At 35.9% G+C, this 21,624-nt stretch overlaps 1 protein-coding gene across 1 annotated transcript; it reads right to left on the bottom strand.

Moving 5' to 3' along the window:
- Nucleotides 1-7,587: 7,587 nt before the first annotated feature.
- CFAP210 (cilia and flagella associated protein 210) lies at nt 7,588-21,363 on the bottom strand. The gene is made up of 9 exons (XM_070956916.1): nt 21,290-21,363; nt 19,411-19,628; nt 18,799-18,972; nt 18,509-18,702; nt 14,429-14,585; nt 12,035-12,174; nt 9,559-9,751; nt 9,092-9,256; nt 7,588-8,250 (listed from the first exon to the last, which is right to left on the bottom strand). The coding sequence occupies exons 1-9, from the start codon at nt 21,354-21,356 to the stop codon at nt 7,912-7,914; spliced, it is 1,647 nt and encodes a 548-aa protein (XP_070813017.1). The 5' UTR covers nt 21,357-21,363; the 3' UTR covers nt 7,588-7,911.
- Between the last annotated feature and the right edge of the window lie 261 nt (nt 21,364-21,624).

Genomic DNA, 21,624 nt, shown 5'->3' with positions numbered 1-21,624 from the left:
GTTTTATGTGTAATACGGTGTGCTGTGTTTTAATATTTCATAGTTTATGTATCCTATTTCTATGTTACCTGATGAAAGCATACTGTATGTTTAATTTTAATTTAGAAGCACACTGCAAATTGGTTGGTTGGTCTGAAATTACAAACATCTTTGAATCAAATTCTTCTTACTTAGATAACATGTTACTATTAAATTATATTAACATTTCAGAACTATAATTATTAAACAAAACCAGCATATATAAAAACAGAACATTCAAGTGTAGGAGAATGAATGTTCTCCAGTTTGAATATGTTACTCAAGATTGTTACATTGCTGTTATATTTCATTGTTGTCCCTTTCAGGAAAAGGTTAATCACTTTGATCTTTGGAACAGTTATTTGTTCTAAGTGAAATACTTTCCATAAAGCAATTATTTCAGAAATAATTGATTTTATATGGTCCTGATAATAATGAATTTATAGAAAAGTGATGCTTAACTGTGAGAGTGCATTTTATATGCTGTCTATCTTTTCCTCATTAAATTTGAAGTTTGCTTGAAGGAGAAAATTTCTTTCAGAAAGAAATAAAATCTGGCTTCACTGAATTTATAAGGAAGAAATCTGTTTCATAATTTTGTAATCCTTCCTGAGTGTTAGCTATTGTAAGATACCACATTTTTCTATCAACATAAATTCCCTTTGGAAAACTATTACAGATTGGGGTGCTTTCTGGAGCAACATGCAGAATCACATAGAAAATTGTGCTGCTTAAGAGAATTGACAAAAATTGAATCTTTACCTGAGTGGAAGTCCTTTTTGATAGGAAAAAGGAACCATTAGGTGCATCCCAGGACACCCTAATATAAATTTAAAATATGTATAATGTAGCTCACATTTCTGTTGTTGGATGAGAAATAAGTACTGTGTATGCTAATTTTGCTTTCTAAAACTTCCTAACAGATAAGAAAAAGTGCCACGAAGAGTAAAGAAGAAATGACAAAAGTTAGATATATTCATCAGATTTCAACACCTATGAGAACAAAACACTGTACGCCTTTTCTTTGTTTATAATAGATGTGCTGCATTCCCTTACCAGTACTGCAGATTTCAGTTTGTTCCCTTACCTTTCAGACTTCTTTAGTGATGAGAAGACAAATAAGAATAAGTTCTATGTTAATTCAGATGTACATAAATATAAGTTTTGGGAAAGTATAATAAGATAGTTGAATTTGTTAATTTTTTTATATGTATATGGACAAAAAAAACCTAAGCGGTCAAGACGTTTTTCCTGTGATTTTTTCAGGAGGGCAGCCTTGAAATTGTCTGAGCAAGGACTTAGGACTGTTCTCATTTGGGACCAGTATTTGGCTTCATTGTAGGAAATGCGGTTCTGATCTAGCATGGGTTGCTTGCTATACCTGTGTCACGCTCATGCTGGATTTGAAGCACCTTTCCTGCTGCAGGTTAAAATACTGTTCACCTCTTTGTTTTTACCAAATGCAACAGCAGTGTATGTGTCTACTATTAAATAGTAGTATTTGTTTACTACACAATACATCTGTACCCTTTTTTTTTCTTAGATCTCTCTTTGTCAGAAGTAGGAATTGGGGTTTTTTCCTTTCCTAATGGAAAAAAATGGATTCTGCAAAATTTTTACACGTATCTTCTGTCATCAATCGGACCTTCCATAGGTCTCTTTTACAGGGCCATATTTACAAATTGCAGAATATGTAGTATAGTGTTAATCATGGCCTATATTAATATCATCAAGCACAGTTAGATAATGTAAACCTGGAAAAGAATTTCCATGATATTTAAAGACTGAATATTTAAACTAAGATGTTAACCCGGTTTAAAACTTGAGTTTTACTCAAGTAGTTGCTATCTCAACTACTGCAATAATATTAAATACAAGACTAGATAATTTACTGTTTCAGTTGAGTTTTCTTATTACAAAAGTTGAAAGAATTAGTTTACTTGCCCAATAAAGAAGTGGACAAGAGACAATCGTAGAAAATTATTTTGAGCTGAAATGCCATGTAATCAATCAGATTATTCCTCTTAAATGTATAAAGGTCCTATCAGATACATAATGATAACCTCTGTAGAGTAAAAATGTTCCTAATCGTTGTTTCAATAATCTTTTAGAGGAATTTAACTAGAGGAAAATACTGTTAATATTTACCATGTTCTTCCTTGTAGAAACCAAAATATTTAGGTTTTAAAGTGTTGTTGCGTGGTTAATTTGTTTTCTGTGATGAGATACAAAAACAGTTGCTAATTTTCATGAAAGGCCAATTAGTTTGAAGTGATTGTTCCACAACTAAATTCCTTCATACAAAGGTCAAAAAGATACAATTAACATGCTATTAGGGGTAATTTTAAAAATCTTTTTTAAAAAATTAAACCAGATTTGTAGATTAGATTTGTCACCAAAATCTTTTGGAAGCAGACACTTCCATACTGCTGACTAGAAATTATTATGTGGCTATTTGGTCATTAGAAGTTGAGCTCTACTTAAGGGGAAGAGTGTTACCTGTTTCAGAAGCAACAGGTCTGTAATCAAAATAGCAAGATGAACACTTGGCTTTTTTACCGTAAAAGCACTTGTCATATGCATGACATTTCCAAATAACATTCCCTGGGTCTTCAACTTACTTTAAATTTATAGTCAAATTTGTGTAGAATTTCATGCAGGTGCCCAGTACCTATGATAGAATAAAATTTAATCTGGTTTTATATCTGTATTTCTTTCTTGTATTTGAAAGGCCATAATTTATAATTTAACAAGGAGTCACTGCTAAGTATAATGACTGATCCCAAATTTGGATTGGGACATCCTTATGGCATTATTAGTAAGATTGATAGTCATTTAAATCCTTTAAATTTGGCGGTTGTTTCTTTGCTGTCCATAAATATAATCCATCCAGCTTCCTTCAAAAAATATCATTCTGTATAATCAATGTTTAATGCATTACATCAAGATCCCAACATTCACCTGTATGTACTATAGTGCTTTATAAGAGTGATGATGCAGGCCAAAAACATAGCAAATAAAATGCAACCGAAGAAAGGACATATTTGCTAAATATTTTGAGATTTAAAAGCCTTTTATCCCATTTCTATATCAATTTGCACATTTTTAAAGTGTACATGAAAACGTACACATTTTTCCTGATTATATATGTATTTTTGTAGTAATTTTGCCTAGTATAAATATTTTTGCAAGCAATTTTACCTAATGTGCATTTTTGGCATTTTCACAAATGCGTATGCATTTTTGTATACTTACTTGATTGTAGAACTGCATTGCAGAATTCAGTGAAGTACAGATACAGAAGTAACTGCATCCCTCCTCCCTCCCCACATAATGCTTTAGGAAATCTTAATGCTGGAGGGCATTAAAATGTGAACTAAGGAAATTTCTCTATCATACAATTCTGTCATGCAATAGGAAAGTCCTGAGATTGTTTTTATGATAATGTAGGCATCTGGAATAGCTTTACTAACTCTAATTACAGCATCTTTGACTGTGTGTGTTTGTGTTCATCAGTTTCATCCTAGCTAAGTGTTTCGGTTGCACCATTGTAGCCCCCCCCCCCCCCCAAAAAAAAAAAAAAACCACACACACCAGATAGCAGGTGTTCTGGAACCGGTGCTGAGGTCCTGCAACCTAATACAGTCGGCTGTTTCACTGCAGCAGCAATTCACAGGTTCAGGCTCAGAAGTAATTTGATGCTATTTCTTTGTGCAAAAAATCCCAAATCATCTTATAGAATCTTCTCTTGATTATTCATATATGTGAAGTGTTTGTGTTACACTAGTGTCATTCACTGTATTTTAAAGTTATGTTGTTACCGATTAAGTGAAATCCTTATGTACCACTGTCATCAACAAATCTTTTCTAGATTGCACCTTGTCTTAAATTTGCAAGAGTTTGAAGTTTCAAGAAGAAAGTTGAGTTACTTGGCTTTTTAGATAGCAAAGCACAAAAAGAAAAATAAATCCTATTTCCCAAAGCCAGTTTGGTGTTGCTATATATACCATAGGTCAGTCCAGGGGTCAAGATACTTAATGGGTTAACAATTTAGTAGTGTCTTTCCACCAGAGTTGAGGTGCTAGGGTTGTGAATGTGTTGCTGCAGATTCATTTCCATCTTTCACCTTGATAACTACTTACATAACTTCTACTCTGATGGTTTTGGCAATGATCTTAAGAGGTGTCAGATTTCTGTTGCCTGCTATATAGCCAGTGGTCTTGGATTTGGTTGATTTTCAGAGAGATTGATATGAAAGATGACACCAATTGTGATCCATATTCACCCAATCTGACTTTTCATCTAATACTAAAGTTGGGAATTGGGTTCTTCAGCTATCTAGGGCTTATGTCAAAAAGTTGCTCTCCACTTTAAACTTAAAAATGATTCCTGACCTTGAAAAACGGGCCTCTGTAATGCTTTAGTTTTATATGGTAAAAGTCTTTTCCATGTTTTCTACAATTAGATAAATATGGAAAAGTATCAGACCCCAATTTAAGCATGCAGCCCACAGAGAAAGTTAAGGCAAAAACCCTGCTTTTTCTCCCTCGGAAATACAAAGGGTAAGAGTTACATGAGGAAAATGCCATTTCTCCACATCCATTTGTAAAACGGTTTATGGAAGGCCTTTTAAATCTCTACCTGTCTATTCTGAGTGTCCCTTTGGGTTGCTTCCCAAAGATACAGTGAAATTCAATTTTTCCTGTCTGAGATGGAATGTATGCCCCACTTAAGCCACAGGCTTAATGAGAATAATATTCCTGTACATTAGTTTTTATTAGGATGTCTGCATGTTGGTAGAAAAGGGATTGAGTGTTTTGACTGAAGCCATCCAATGATCAGGCTTTACATCTTGAATATGTCTGTGTGTTCAGGCAGATGCTCTCTTCAAATGGGATGAGTTCTGTTTCTGGGTAAATCTGCTTTCTGTTTTCCCAGATGCTAGGATTGCACAAAAACCAGAAAGAATATATAGAGGTTACTTGTAGCTCATTCAACAGTTTGCCTAAGCCACGTGACCCCATCCCATTGCAGATGTCTTCTTGCTCCATTAAACTAGAGCCTAATCTTCAACATTCCTCATTGAGAGCTTAAAAGAAAAAAGCTTTCATCCTTGTTATAGAAAAATCCAAATGTAGTTTTGTGAAGGCACTTTTAACATAGATTGCGTTCTTTTTTCTTTTTCGCAGTCACTACATTTTTTTCTTTGAATGATTTTTTTTATTTAGGTAAAATCTTGTAATAAAAACACTAACAATACAGATGACTGATGGAACAAATACATAATGTTCAGTTATATAAGCAAATAAAGATGCACAGGCAAAAGGCTAATAGAGTGACAATAAGTTTTTTACATAACAATTTTTTTTAAAATTAAGAAAGCCAGTAACGCATTTTAGTTGTATGTCATTAAAAAAAACCCTCTTTCAGCAGAAGCAGATAGGTTTTCAAATAATTCATGCAAATATTAGTTGGAAAAGCAGGCAATTTATTATCCGGGGGACTTCTCCAAGTTATTTCTTCATAGGACAGTAGCAAGATGTGTCCATTGGACCTAGTGTCTGCAGTGTGGGAATTTTAGATTCGCCATTTGTCTCAAAGGGATAAAGGTTTGCAGTCAGTTCTAAAGATACAGAACACACTGGGAGAAAACTTTAAAATGATTGCAATAACTGATTAAAAACTCGGTTATAGATTTTGCAACATGCAGTGCATGTTTGTAGAAGTTTTGATTATTTTTAATTACATATCGCCCCTTTTGCATATACTTCTGTAAAATTGCAAAGAAGAAATGTATGTTAACTTTGGTGTGTTCACTTAAATGTATTTTTTACTGTGAGTAACTGAACCATGATGAGTTTGTATTTAGTCAACACTACCAAGTGGCAGTCTGCAGGGGGTCTATGATCAATTTGTTGAAAGGTTCTTTTTCTGGATAACATAACTCTGTTGGTTTTGCCTGCAGAGTAGAAAATCATGGTTTTGGACAGTTTTATAGTTTGTAATTCTCATCTGGGAAAGATGTGAAAATGTGAATGCTTCATATGGAACATGTAACTTGTATATTAAAAGTATTTTGAGAATCTTAAAGCTGGTTTTATACTCTTTTATCACCATAAATATTTTTGAAGGAGAGATGTGCTTTAGATACTTGCTCATGAAGCAAAATCTATGGTAGCAAAATGCTTGACATTTCTATGCTCATTCTACTTTGTTTTCATACTGCTTACAACTATGCATGTTAGACTTTTGCAGGCCAATTGTCTGTTTAATAAGTAAAAATAAAACTCTGAATTAAATGGGGTTTATTTTATAAGTAGGCATTAATAGGACTATACCATCATTCCTTAAATTGGTCTTCAACTCACTCAACAGAAGGACATTTTCTTGCAGGTGGACAATATGTATTTTTCTGATTGGATTCTGGAGTCGTGTTGGCTGTGGGGAACTGAAATAGGTTAGCAGAAATTTGAAACATTTGAATGTAGTCTTTTTTTCCCAAGCTAGCAACTAGTCTTTAAAAAAACAAACCAAAAATAAAATAGAGCATTGTAAGATTAATAAATACCCCAAGAACTCTTAAAGTGAAAAAACAACTGAAAGCCAACTGAAAGATCAGAGTAAGTTTTCTTCAAAATCTGATTGTTAGCGAATGTCATCGAGGAGAATTTATCTTGTAAGAGACAGCTAGAAATTTATGTTTGTTGCATAAGTTATTTTGCCATACTGACAGAAAATAATCAAAGGACAATGTACAGCATTAGTGGACATCCAGTTTTACTTAAGTTTTAAATTATAGCAGTTTCTCCCAGTATCATTAAACATCGCATCATTAAAGTTGCCTAAGTTCAATAATGGGCTGAATGAGGGGAAACATGCTAAAATTTGATCCAGGCAAGGTAGCAGTGCTATTGGACTCAAATTGAGCTTTGGCCCATTTCAGATGGATTGTATTTGCTGCAAAAGAAAACTTCGTCATTTGGGACTACTTGATGCTCCATTGAAATGAAATTTACAGACAGCAACTATGATGCACAAGCTTCTGAGCTGGTCAAAGCTGACAAGGTATCGCATCCAAACTACTACAATCCACTCTGCATGGGGCTACCCTAGGAAAACTTGCAAAATATTGCAATTAGCCTAACTACTGTGAGGCTCTGGGATCATATTACAGTTTTATCAAAAGATCTGCATTGATGACCTACTGCTTACTCAGCATTGTTTAAGGTAATGATATTAAACTTCAAGGCTTTGGGCCTATGAAACCACTTCTGTTACAAATAGGTGCAGTTGTATGCAGGAGAGATGAAGCCAACTTTGTGGCATGAGAGAGACGGGAAGACTCTTCTATATACTGTATCTCCCAGGCAGTAGAATGCATTCCTTTGGGAGTTACAGTTAGTCATTTAGAAAATCTGTAGAGAAATATCTTTTTGCCAGGTTTTTAATGACTGACTGACATTAGCATTTTATGTACTTATTGAATTTTGTTCTATCCTGACTGTTATAGTAGAAAATCAGGTATAAATCACACAGTAATACAAGGGAAGAGTCAATGGATGGGAAGAGTCAATGGATCAATTACATTTTATTTCCAACCAAAAGTTTTAAAATAATCAAGTAATTTCTTTCATAAATTACTAATAAAATGTTAAGTTAGAATTATGAATTAGACTTTCACTACAATTATATTTCTTCTTTTTAAACCTTGCATAGTTTTCATTCTGCTTGAAAACATTGTACATTGTTTCATATCAAGTTTTCTGAGCTTTCTGCAAAGACAGCTATATCAAGGTACAATTTTTATTATAAACTTGCTTCTTTTTACTCTACTTTTCACAATTTGGATTATGAAAAAGATGTTACACTTCTATTTGATCCTTCCAAATGCTTTTACCATGTAAATCCTAATCGTGCTTTAGTATCATCATATTTTTGTTCATTTAATAGCTTCATTTCTTGAGCTGTTTCGCCTATGTAGGGTGACTGAATAGCCCGCTTCTCACAGCAGTGTTGATCTTCACTATAAGCTGGGTCGCTGAAAGTAGGAATGTCTCCATGCAGTCTTTTGAGAAGTGGGTAGAGATTCTGAGTAGTCTTAGATTGTTCATCAATTATTTTCTTTGCATATTTCTGGAACTCCTGCTCCCTGCATAATGCAATCAGTTCTTGCTGTTTAACATACTCAGCATCTTGCTGCTTCTCATTTTCTCCTCTTGCTATTTTTTCAGCCTGTATTGGGAAAAATTAATTTTAAAAGTGTATACCTTATATATGTGTGCTTGTGGAAATCTTTTTTCTTTGAACCCAAGCCCAATACATGAGTGCAGTATTAAAAAAAAATAAGCAAAAGAATTGATTTGCATATCAAACATATAAATGCAATTCATTATTACAAACAAATTTGCTTTTAAGCATTTTGAGATTAGCTTTATAGGCTGCAATTAAAATGTATTCTTCCACAAATGAATGAAATACAAGATTTTTTCCCCAAAAAAGAAAATATTAAACTGTTAATTCTTCATGCCTTTTTGGATGCAAAAATAAAAAATTAAAGCTTTTGTATCAGGGTCTTAGGTCTTAACATTTAAATCACAAAGTCATCCACCTTTGACTTCTGATGGATTATCAGTAAGATTGTAAACAGTTTTAATAATGGGTATGCTTTGTTGTTTATTTTTAATGTCATCCAAAATAATTCCCTCTCTTAGATGATCAAAATTTACTACCATTTAGAAATGATGTATGAATCGTCTGCAAACATGTTGTTTGAATTAATTCAATCCTGGGGTTCTTTGATAGGGAAGAAAACATATTTCTGTGATCTCTTGCTCTGATATGGAGATGATCTTTTTTTACTACATTGTATTAATGATGATCCTGGTCTTTTATATTTGTAATGTTCTCTGACAGGACGGAAAGTTCCCTTTAATGTATTTGCACAACCGACATTGGAAATAAAGCTTTCCCTGATATGATACCCTGATACAAAAATATCCTTTCACCCTCCTAGGACTGAACAGAAATTTTATAAGTTGAAATATTTTCCAAGTATTATAATATGTATACTTACTATCTGTGTAACATGAGCTTCTTGCAATTTTAAGTTTGCACAATAATTTCTATGTATCTTATCCTTCTCCAGTTCTTGATAGATCCGGTCTGCTTCCATCAGTCCAATAAGCGTTTTTTGATCTTCCAATTTCTCCTCATTTTCCTTTTCTTCTTTCATTTTTATCTGAAATAATGCAATCTTATATGTATTCCATAATACAATCTGAAAACTGATGACTGTGTTAACTTGCTACAGAATAATTTATAGAGTTGCCCTGATTCTATAATACTTTGGGCAACCCATACTCAAGTACTTCTATTTGAAAGGAAATGCCATTATTTCAATTAAATTTGCACCATACAAGGTGCACAGAAGGACAGGTCACTTCTGTAATTTTGGCTAAGGAGTGTAATTTTAAAAGTTGATCACTATGAAATAATGGAACATGTCAAAAAGAATATAAGTAACCTGCATTTTTTTCTTACCACGTTGATTCTGTGTTCTGCAATGGATTTCAGATCAGCTTGGAGTTTTTCTTCTTTAGCTTGGGACTCTTTAGCTTCCTCCTCTTCTTTCTCTGCAATTTCTCTTGCAACACGCTCATCTTCATCACCCATCTTCTTTTTCATTCGTGCTAAAAGGCGGTTAGTAATCCTCTCCCTTTGCTCTTCCATTAATCTGTAATGGTTCAGTACTTACTGCCTTATATGCTAGCAGAGTCTGAAGTATCACTTCGATTCTACACCGGATAGAAGGCAGTCTGAAATATACCTTAATTAAATTTCACACTGAATAGAAGGCATTTTCTGTTAGAAAAGGGAAGCCCCATTTGACATAGACATCTCCTGTCTCTCAAGAAATAGGAGTACACACCATTCTGAGAATGACAATAAGGATACACAGGGATTCTTCACCCACCAGTACTGATGACTGACGGGTGAAATGCAGCCTATTATCTACAAAGCACAGTCTCTTTTGTGAGTGGCTTGGCAAAGAGAAGGATGTTTGCTTATTTGTACAATATATCAATACAAATATCTCCAGTTTTAATCCAGAAATAAATTATGCTTCTACTAAACAAATCATGAAATTGAGCTGTAGAGCGTTTTGGATTTGAATCAGAAGATATGCTTTGGAATGTATGAATGTAGCACCTGTCTGCAACTCATAAAAGCAGCCGTGTCTGTTTTCAGGCCTTCACAACTGCAATCCTAGAAATGTCAATGAATCACAGACTGCTTTCTTGTGTGCTCTGAAGCAGGCATAGCTCTGATAAAAGAAACTGAATTAACAATACAATTGCTCAGAAGATATGATTGGAAACTAATTGTTGAGAATATGAATTTAGCTAATCCATTTTATTTTACTATCCCCACACAAATTATTATGAAGGTTGATTATTGAGATACAACTTTACAGTTTACTTCAGGCATTTATTAGACCAGCAAAGCCTTAGCATGGAAAGGGGTTCGCTTTCTTAATTCAATGCTCTCCAAAGATATTTTGTGTAAATGTACAACATCTACCTTTCTTAGCTAATATTCAGGAGGGTAAGGGCACGGGTGAAATGCTCCTGGTTCGGACCGGATCGTCTGATCCAGTAGCAATGGAGGCGGGTGGTTTGGAGAACCGGTAGCAAAAATTCCTGCCAACCCCCCATGCCCAGCTGAGCCGCGCAATCATCAGAGGCTTTTTAAATTATTTTTTAAAGCATTTTTTCTACAACCTCTTTGGCCGAAAAAATGCTTTTAAAAATTAAAAAAAAAGCCTCTGATGATTGTGCAGCTCAGCTGGGATTGTCAGAGGCTTTTAAAAGCATTTTTTCTACAACCTCTTCAGCTGAAGAGGTTGTAGAAAAAATGGTTTTAAAAGTAAAAAAAAAGTTGGCCACGCCAACTGTCACATTACCCCCCCTGCCAAGCCATGCCCACAGAACCGGTAGTAACAAATTTTACATTTCACCACTTGGTAAGGGTCATAATCTTATGTATGTGTAAGACCAAGGTTGGAGAAGAATGAGCTTAAAAAACAAATGATTCAGGAACTTGATATTGATGTCCTAACCAAACAAAGAACTTTTGTGCAACTCCCAATTTTTATATACTAGCATATACAGTGCCATCCCAATGCAGCTGATTTTGGATGGTATGTTCTTTGACTGCATGAGGTCCTTGCACCAGTGAAATAAATTTCAATTCAATTTCCATTTCTTCTACAGTCCTTTATGCTATCACTACCATATTCCTCAGAGTTCCTCAATCATTCATGGACTTCCCAAAGGAGCAATGAGCAAGAGAGGAATCAATAATGAACTTAGTGAATGGAACGCCAAGGCAAAGGAATTTCTCAATGGAATCCAAGCCATTATCTGTATCACATTTTAAAAGGTTCAGAAAATTAATCTTTTATGTTTCATAAAAAAAATTGAAAAGTAAAGACAACATTAAATTTAGCTTCATTCCTGCCATTTTTCTTCACAACTGTAAGGAAGAATGGGTCACTGCCTTCTGGGACCACTTTCCAACTTCCCAATCTCGTCTAGAGTTTCCTTGTGGTCTCACAAAACCTGCTTAGGTTTTTCAAGATTATCGAAGGTTGGCTACATGTGACCATCTTCAATAAAGAACTGAAGTAAGTATGTCTGAAAAACATTCAGAACTGCCCTGTGCCCAGTATCCTTTGAAATTCTCCAGATTTATTTGTAGAACAGCTCCCAGGATAGCTACAAGAAGCATAGTGTGGAATAAGAACAAAACAAAATGTTTTGAAATATTCCAAATGTTTTTTCTCTAGTACAGAATATTTTGTATACTTGTGGCCTTCAGTCTGCTAAAAAGTTACACGTTTATAGTATTAAGGAAACCTATAATAGAATCTCTACAGGAAGGTATGTAATCATTATCTGGAAAAATATCTATATATTTAGTCATGAATTTTAATTTAATCATTATTTTCACGTACCTGCGTAACTCTTCTTCTTTTGTTTTCTTCAATTTATCCATTGCTTGCTTTGCTTTAAAATGTGTTCGAATTCTCTCATCCTCTTCTTCTTGTTTTTGCTTTTCTATAGCTTTGAGAGTTACCTGGTCAGCAACATATGCCTTTAAAATAATCAGACAAAACTAAACGTTCACTTCATTTACAAATTCTCACTCTCCCAATTCTTAGGGAAAGTCTCTGAATTGCAGCTTTCAATGGCATTGCTTTGTTGCTACATGCAGTTACTTTATTTCTTGTTTATTACTTCTTTTAGTCTTCCAGCATAGCTCTTACTCACATGCAGAGTCAAATTTAACCTAATCCTTCACTCTGACAAAGATAGAAAATTTGAATATTTCTAAAACCAATAAGCAGAACTCAAAAGACAAACTTGAGGGAAAAGTTGCTGAACTGAAGTTGGAAAGATTTTGGACAATCAAAGGAAAAGACGGGGAGGGGGTAGAGAGAAGAAAGGATCAAGAATGCTAGGAGGAGAGAAATTATAATTAAGAGACTTGGAGACTTTTTAAAAAATAATTAAAATTGTTGTAATAGCAGAAGCCTAAAGGATAGAGAAGAGCTACAACAAATGGAAGGGGTGGGGGAAGATTCTAGTCCTTAAAACTTTGTGGCAGAAAAAAAAAGAGAGATTACTGCCCTGATGAAGGCAAAAAAGAACTGGAGATTGAGTCTACAAGAGGCATGGTAAAGCAGTAGTTAGAATGCAGTATTGCAGGCTTACTCGGCTGACTGCCAGCAGTTCAATTCTCACCAGCTCAAGGTTGACTCAGCCTTCCATCCGAGGTGGTAAAATAAGGACCCAGATTGTTGGGGGCAATATGCTGACTCTAAACCGCTTAGAGAGGGCTGTAAAGCACTGTGAAGCAGTATATAAGTAAGTGCTATTACTATTGTATGACCATCACTAAGCTGTTTTGATTAGGTGACCTTGCCTTGCTCAGCTGATATTTTTTGTTATTATTTCAAGATGGAGGATGAAAAACAAATTTATCCTCTCATCCAGAAAATGAAAGGGTACTGGGAGAAAAAATTGAATTTAGGAGCTGAAGGCAACAAGCAAATACACTTCTGAGAGGTATTCAGAACTAAAAGGCAGGAAAGCAAACAAGCTTAGCCTTTTAAACAACAGGAGCTTTAGATGGGATCAAAAGGAAAAAAAGCAGAATGCTTTAAAATCTGATTAGCCCCATGCTGTGTCTGCACACTATTCTCACTTCTTAGAGTGTTTCCATGTCTGTACTTTCTTGGCCACAAGACAAGTTATGGGTAGAGACCTTCACCAAGCCAATATCTCTCCCTTTATGTTACATCCCTGCATACTGATAAGATCAGACAGGCAAGCCATTGCAATCTGCCTACCTTTTCTAGTTTGCATCTCACAATTTAATGTGTCAAAATTCAGTAAATTCAAGTAAAATTCAGGAACATAACACTACTTGAAATAACTCTCCATACTAGCTAAAGAGTTAGGTAGAGTACTTTTGGTGTACCAGAACAAAGAACCACGGTGATATAATGATGATACATTTTGTAGTTGGAAAAAATTGCTAATGCTCCATGGCTTTTGCTGATGCCCTTCTCGGTTCTTCCTTTCGTTATGGAGGGAAAAAGAAAACATGAAGCATAGTATGCATTTCTAAACTCAAATAGTGAGAACTAAAAGTATTTGTGCTGCTTCAACAAAGTCTGCAAGACATGCTGCCCCTGCAAGAAAGAAGCAAGCAATAAACATGCCATTTCACACATATATATGATTTTAGGAACTGCATTTGCAGGGCAACTCCCTGCAAAAATATAATTAAATGTTATTTTTTTCCCCACTGGCAGCAAATCTAAAGCTCAAGACAGTTCAGTCAGATGCAGAAACTATTATCTTCTGATCAAATCTTACATGAAGCAAACAGGTGCCAACATGAAGGTGAAACTATATACCAGCAAGCAGGGGATTGGATACTGTAGTTCAACAGTATTTCCCACCATTTAATCGATGGCAGAAGTTACTATTACTGTCAAAAGGCTCCTTGATTTTGAATCAATGTCTGAAATTTCAAATCTCTCACTTCCCCAAAATGCAGGTCTTTGATCATGTACCATTATCTGCCCTTTAGAAACAAATGTCTGAATAACTTGACAAAGAGTATTCAAAACCAGCACCCCTAAAAGTCTTGAATATTAAAAGGATTGAGAAGTGTTCTTTCATTTAGCATAGGCAGCCTATGGCAACCAGATAATTTGGATTATGTTCCCATTATGCTCAAGGATTATGGGAATTGTCAGCCTAAATATCTGGAGGGCAGCAGTTTCTTATATCTACTTTGCAATTAACTGTCAAATATTTAGATTCTCACAACATACCAGATGGGCGTGTCTTCGTTTAACTTTCTGTTCACGTTGTGCTTGCTCTTTTTCCTGCATTTCCAAATGATATAACTTGGTCAACTCCTGAAGTTCTTCTCTTTGTTTTTTCTCTTCTAACTTGTTTATGTTTGCTAAGTGTTCATGTTCCTTTATCCTAAAAACACATAATGAGCATTTATTGACTAAAATAGGAATGGAGAGTCTATGGTTTTCCAAATATTGCTGAACTTTCAGTCAAATTATCACCAACATCCCTTGTTCTTTAAAAGTGTTGTTGAAATCTCCAAAACTACTTAGTGCAGCAGTTCTCAATCTGGGGGTCGCAACCCCTTTGGGGGTCGAATGGCCATTTCACAGGGGTTCGCCAAAGCCCTCGCAAGCCCTCACCATGCCTTCACTCACCCTCACCCTCTGTTGGATCACCGTTTGCCATTCGCTTACCCCGCCCACTCCCAATCTATTGCTGCTCCTGAGTCCCAGCTGATGGCTAGAGGGAAAAAAACTGTTTAAATTCTTGCTTCAGGGCTTCAAAGGGCCGCCCTACAGCTGATCAGTGTTAAAAGAAAACAAATGAGTAGACCGGTACCTGCAAAAATAGAAAAAACAGCCTGTTTCAGCTTCAGCATAGGTTAATTACCATAAGTTGATTTGATCAGCCTCCCGACTCTCAGCAGATTTGCTCTTAGCTGTTTTGCGGAGGGCTCTGTTGCTAGCTAGCTGCCAAGAGGTAAATTGCTGGAGCAGATTTTTTTCCCCCTAGCTATGCTGAAAAAGCAAAACTGAAAGTAAAGCAGGGTCTTTGCTGCAAGTGACAAAACGAGGCAGAGAGAGATTTCTTTTTCTTTTTCCTCACCAAAAAAGGTAGGTGCAAGACTGCAAACAATGGGAGATTTAGGGCAAAAGAGGAGGTTCAAGATTTTAAAAGAAAAAAAGCTCTATTTAACTAGGGAATTGTAATAATTGAGATACTATTAATTGTATATTGTGTTGAAAGCAGAAATGGTTAAGTTGTGGTTTGGAGGAATATATGGGGGAAATTATTTGGCTTATTATTATTGGTAAATATAATTAATTGATTTGTAAGAAATTGGATTGCATGGAAATAATTGGAATATTCATGTTCATATTGATTAATATACAAAAAAGATAGTTGTATAACTAATTGATTTATATTAAAATGTTGAATTTGTATTAAACAACTAATATTACATAATTAACCAATGTGAGGATGGATATAAAAATAGATGACAATGGGAAGGGGTATAATATAGAATAGAAGGGAAAAATTGAATTTGATTAAGATTAGAGATGAGGATGAAGGGTAATATTGGTTTTTTTAAAAAATAGATGAATAAATATGGCAAAAAGGAAATATAGAAATTGTAAATTTAATTGAAATGACTAAACACTGTTTAAATTTGTGAACTGGCCAAATACTCTGTTCAAAGAAAATACATTGTATGTTTGTAAGTGTGTTTCTAATTATTGCTATTTATTCATATTTGTTCTCTTTTATTCTTTAAAGTTTAACAATTGATTCTTTATCTTAATATCTTTATATTTGTTTGGGGTTGGTTTTCTTCCCTTTCATCTTTTTTATTGTACAGCAATCTTTCTCCTCAAACCTACCACCTCTCTCTTTTCTTTCCTTCTTACTTTCTCTTCCCCCCCTCTTCTTTTCCTCCCTACTTCCTCTTCCTTTCTCCTTTTCCTCCTCTCTTCCTCCCTCTCTTACCCTCACTCCTATTCTAATTTCCCTTCCCTTCCTTCATCCCTCTCTATTGCTGTATCCTTTTATGCATATGGACTACTCAGAGGGCTGAAAAAGTTATTTTTGACTGGTCCTCGCACTTTTGACCAGTCCTTGAACCTACGACTGTCCTCACATTTTACGTTTTTTGCCCTATCTTATCACCATGGTGAAGAGAAGCAGTTGTGAAATGAGTGACATGGTTGTTAAGAATGCTGCACGGGCATAAATTTGAGGATGGTCATAAGTGTGAGGACCAGTCAAAAGTACGAGGACCTGTCAGAAATGACTTTTTTCAGCACTCTGAGTAGTCCCTATACACATAGCCATGGCCACCCAGTCACATGACCTCCAAGCCCTGCCCACAAAATAAGCCACGCCCAGAACCGGTAGTAAAAAAATTTAGAACTCATCCCTGGTTGGGGATCACCACAACATGAGGAACTGTATTAAAGGGTCGCGGCATTAGGAAGGTTGAGAACCACTGACTTAGTGCCAAGTCTATCTGATAGGCCAGACATTTTTCACTTCCTAGCAAGTTATTTTTGGGAGAAGAGTAATTTTTGGTAGGGAGAAAAAAATGTGCATTTTCTGCATCAGTACACTACATATATCAAAGTTGGTCAAAGGCATAATGAGCAGTTTATGTCATAATTCACTGACCCATCTGTGGATGATCATGGTATATAGAAGACTACACTGGAAATGTGAAAGGAATATAAGGCAAAGCGCATGAGAAGGATGCAAGCAATCTGAATCAAGATGGGTAATCTTTTGGAGTTGACAAATGCAACATGGAGGTCAAAGTGTAGGTTTAAGTATGAATGAATTTTGAATGAAAAAGTTACAATGTTTTAGAAAAAGTGAACTGGTGTCATCTAGACTACTGTGTGTGTATACGAAATGAAATTCATAGGCTGCTCCCAGCAGAATAAAAGTAAACTTGATTTTAAGAAAGAGTATGTAGAAGCTGGTTACAATGAAGTGAAATAATTATTTTACCAAGTGCCACTGAATGGGCAGAGCTATGCTAATAGGTATGATGGCATGATGAAGAAAAATACATGTAAGTAAATTATTACTGAAAACATTGAAGAAATGAGCAAAGTATTCTACCATATGTATCTGGAGGAAAAATATAATTGCAAAGAATATTGCCAAAGAGAGCAAGGAATGGTTAAGGCTAAAAAAGGGCAGGAAAAATACAAAGAAATTCTCACAAATTAAAATTTTTGGAAAGTGAAAATGTCTGAACAAGAAAACTCAAGCAGACTGCAAGGTTATCTTGTCATCACCCTCATAACTGGATAGTCACTGTATAAGGCAATTGTTAAATGAAGTGTACTATATGTGATCTCTTGTGCACAATGGAAGTTAGTCAAAAAAGCCAACATAACTGGGCATAAAGACATGCTTCTGCCCATTGTGTTATATGGAAATGTAAGTAGGATATGTCAAGGAAAACAAAAAAGTAAACTGAATTGCAGTAAGAATGAGATATGTAGGAAAACATGTATAGTAATAAAAAGAAGACATAGGAAAGAAATTTAAAGAGGAAAAAACAACATATGATGCAATGTACAGGCATGGTGGAATTAAGCATGTTTTGCAAAGAGGGAAGACTATGAATAATTAATTATCTTAATTAGCTAGATGTAATTAGCTTTCCTTTTCTCTCACATCCTGCCTTTAGTTTATTTACTACAGGTAGTCTTCGATTTACAATAGTTCCTTTAGTGACTATTCAAAGTTACAACGGCACTGAAGAAAGTGACTTGTGACCATTTTTCACCCACATTTATGACACTTGCAGTGTTCCAGGGTCATGTGATCACCTTTTGCAGCCTTCTGAGAAGCAAAGTCAATGCAAAGCAAAGTCAATGGGGAAGCCAGATTCACTTAACAACTGTGTTACCAACTTAACAACTGCAGTGATTCACTTAATAAGCAAAAGGCAAGAAAGGTCAATGGGGCAAAATTCACTTAACCATCTCACTAAGCAACAGAAAGTTTGGGCTCAATTGTGATTGTAAGTCAAGAATTACCTGTACTTGTTTTCTGCATTTCACCTACAGTTGCGTACCCTGAAAGAGACTGATATGATCGGTGCCTATGTACCTGAGGATCTTGATCACTGTAACAGCTGCTCATTTAGAAGGTGCCTGAATGAAAGTTTGGTTTGGGTTTTTTGTCATTAGCATTAGTGAAAAGGACATGCAATCATAAGGGGGAAAAAACTAAGTACTAAAACAGCTTAATTTTTATATTGTTTTTTGGGGGAGAGAAATGGTTTTACTTGGCAAAGAATATATTTGTATTATATTTACTGTGCCAGTTGATCATTAGCAGTCTGCAGTCTCTTCATGTGCTGCATTTTATCTTTTTCTTCTTGTAACTGTACAGCTTTTAGACGTTCACGTTCTATTGCCTCATTCTTGCTTTTGTACAGATTCTTGTGTTGCTTTCTAAATTCAATCTGAGCGTCTCTTTCCTTTAAAACTTCAGAATATAATAAGGCTCTCTGTAAAAGATAGGTTTAATATTTAGTAGTCTTCTACACTTCTACACTACATCATGGCCAAAAATTAAAAGTAAGAAAAAATGTAATCTATATTACATGAAAACTTTTCACTCTATCGTTTTCAAAATACTGTTGCAATTTGGCTTCTTCTATTTTCTCTTTTCGCTTCTGTGCTTGGTATTTTGCTTCTTCAAGGTCAACCTTCCTTCTTTCTTCCTCCTCTCTCTGTTGCCGCACTTCTTTGGCTTTCAGTTTTTGTTGTGACATACCCTGTGATGAAAGTATACATAATCTTATTAGGGATATTATTTTTAAAAATAGGATAAATGATACCTTTTAAAGATATGAACAATACTTATCTAGTTTTAAATAAAATAATACCATTGTCCCCTGGAATTCTATCTGAACTGTTCCCTTCTCATGGAGATAATTTTACCAGGATGTGATGGGTTCTCGATTGTTCTGTTTCATAGAACATTTGTCATCAATTCTGATGACAAAATGCAACCATATTCCAACTTAGTATATTATGTTCTACCTTAGAAAATTCCGAGCTTGCTGTGAGATGCTGCTTTCATCATTCTGATGAAAGTAGCAACAGCCCTCAGATGCCACTACAGAGATAAGCAGTAATACCAGTTAAAGCCCTGGTGAACAGATACGTTTTAAGTGAAGTTGACAGCATTGGCATTTACAAATTCTTCTTACTGCAATAGTGTGGGTCCAATTTTTCACAAGTGCCTGAGATTTTAAGTGCAAATCTTTCCGTGCTTTCTTTTCAGCAAGAATCCGTGCTGTTTCTCTTGCACGAGCAGTGAGACTGTCTTGAATTCTTTGCCATTCTGCTTTGGGCAAAATGGTTATCTGGTGAAGATCTACTCCCACTGGAAGAAATAATCCCTCCATCACATCATCATCCTCATTTGCTGGGCAAGAAAGAAAAATAGATTAAATAAATAATGTGTTAGAATGAGTGTCCAAACTCTTGTAGGATGCTTAACTTTATTAGGCATTTATCTTTTTAAGCTATGTGTATCTTTGTTTTTAATTGTCTTATTTTATAAACTACTCAGCATTGTGACAAATTAGGTAGTTTATAAATTCCACACATACACATTAGAGCCAGTTTGATACAGTGATTAAGATGCTGGACTAGAAACCAGCAGATTGTTAATTCTAGTCCTGCTTTAGGCATGAAAACTGGCTGGGTAGGAGGTGAAAACAATATTATATATGGTCATCACCTTGAACTACTTAAAAAGAATCAAGGTGAGATAAAAATCAAGTAAATAAATACATATATGCCTATGTATATAAATCCTTTACTTCTTAACAATGGCTTTAACGAGTCTTCAACTATGCCTAAATTATGTATCAAGTTTTACAATTAAAAATGAAATATTTTCATTCAGAAGCAACCATTTGAATTTTTGTCCCAAAATATTTAATGAAGAACAGAGTAGGAAAGGGTAGGTAGGATAGGTGACTGGGGGAAAAGGAATATGTCATGCTTTTCCACCCCAATGGACAAGGAACAATGGTATCTGATACAGTGGATATAAAGCCTACATACCTGTTAAAATGCCAGGTTTGTTATATGTAAAAAAATCAGACTAAGATAAATCACTTCAGTATTTTTTCCACAAAGTATATAGACTTGCTATATGCACTATAGCTCTGAGCATAGAAGGAAATTTGAAAAGCAGTCAGTAAGCTGATCTTATTTTCGCCAGGAAATTCTACGTACTTTTCTAGAGACAAGGGCATTCATAAAACAATTTAAGACTTCTCACTAGTTACAACTGGGAGGCACTGCTGCAATATTATCCATTCGATGAAAAACAAAGCTTCATTCAACTGAGGAAGTTAAGTCAGTCGCTTATGCCAAAAAGTAGGTTATTCACTAACTCATAGCTAAACAAAGTTGACTTACACCAGTGGTTTTCAAACTTGGCCACTTTAAGATGTGTGGACTTCAACTCCCAGAATTCCAAAGCTGATATGTTGAGAATTTCCCAGGCAACATGTAGGCTGGGGAAATCTGGGCATTGAAGTCCACACATCTTAAGTTGCCAAGTTTGAAAGAACGCACACTTAATACCAGTAACAGTAACAGAGTTGGAAGGGACCTTGGAGGTCAACTAGTCCAACCCCCTGCTCACGCAGGAGACCTGTACTAGGGATTCGAACCGCCGAACTGCCGACCTTTCTGCTCGACAAGCTCAGTACCAATACAGTATTAATTACGCAATATTCTGTGAGCTTTTAAGGCCCTCTTAAGGAAGTCTGAAGGATCGTATTTTTTTTTCTCACTCTGGCAGAGCAAAGACTGAGGAAATCAATCAATCGGTGGGCAGAGATAATAATATAACGGCGTCCGTTGAGCTCTGGCTCGCGCGCCCAGCAATCCTCCCTCCAATAAAGGAGAATATTATTGTAGCTCGGGCTTAAAATGAGGAATTTGAGCACTGATTGAGCATTGCTGGCGTTACCCAGTTTGGGGAACGAGGCATCTGCAAGAAAACAACCAGGTTCAGAGAGCACCAAGGCCCCCTCCAGCTTCTCTCCCTCCCCGAAAGAAACTCACGCGTAGCCTCTCGCATCTGCCCCTTGCGCCTGCCGAATCGCACCTCGGGGCGAAGCATCGCCCCCATGGCAGCTGGGAGGTGGGGGGGGGGAGGGGGAGGAGGAGGCCGCCCCGAGACGCCCTAACTGAAGCAGCGCGAGGCACCAGGGTGTTCGGCGGTTGCCAGGCAACCGGGGAACGGCTGCGTGGCGAAGTTACGCGACGCTCTGCCGTTGGGAGGAAGGGAGAGGGGGAGGGGTGCGAGACTTGTTTGGTCGGTCACGTGATCTCGCGTGGCCAAGACGTTGCAGGGGCAAGTCAGTTGGGTCGGGTGTCGAACTGGACGCCGGTAGGCC

Source organism: Pituophis catenifer, unplaced genomic scaffold (genome assembly GCF_029215685.1).
Source record: "Pituophis catenifer annectens isolate HBS135680 unplaced genomic scaffold, rPitCat1.0.hap2 SCAF_1, whole genome shotgun sequence".
Taxonomy (NCBI): domain Eukaryota; kingdom Metazoa; phylum Chordata; class Lepidosauria; order Squamata; family Colubridae; genus Pituophis; species Pituophis catenifer.
This window is presented reverse-complemented; position numbering and strand designations above follow the sequence as displayed.

What these genes read in the sequence shown, in the direction of transcription:
- CFAP210 (XM_070956916.1), bottom strand. Translation starts at nt 21,356, where the DNA reads ATGGGGGCGATGCTTCGCCCCGAGGTGCGATTCGGCAGGCGCAAGGGG. An exon ending in ATAGAGTGAAAAGTTTTCAT is followed by an intron (nt 18,703 to 18,798) that starts GTAATATAGATT and finishes TATCTTTTACAG; the next exon opens with AGAGCCTTATTATATTCTGA. An exon ending in AAGCTCATGTTACACAGATA is followed by an intron (nt 8,251 to 9,091) that starts GTAAGTATACAT and finishes TTCCCAATACAG; the next exon opens with GCTGAAAAAATAGCAAGAGG.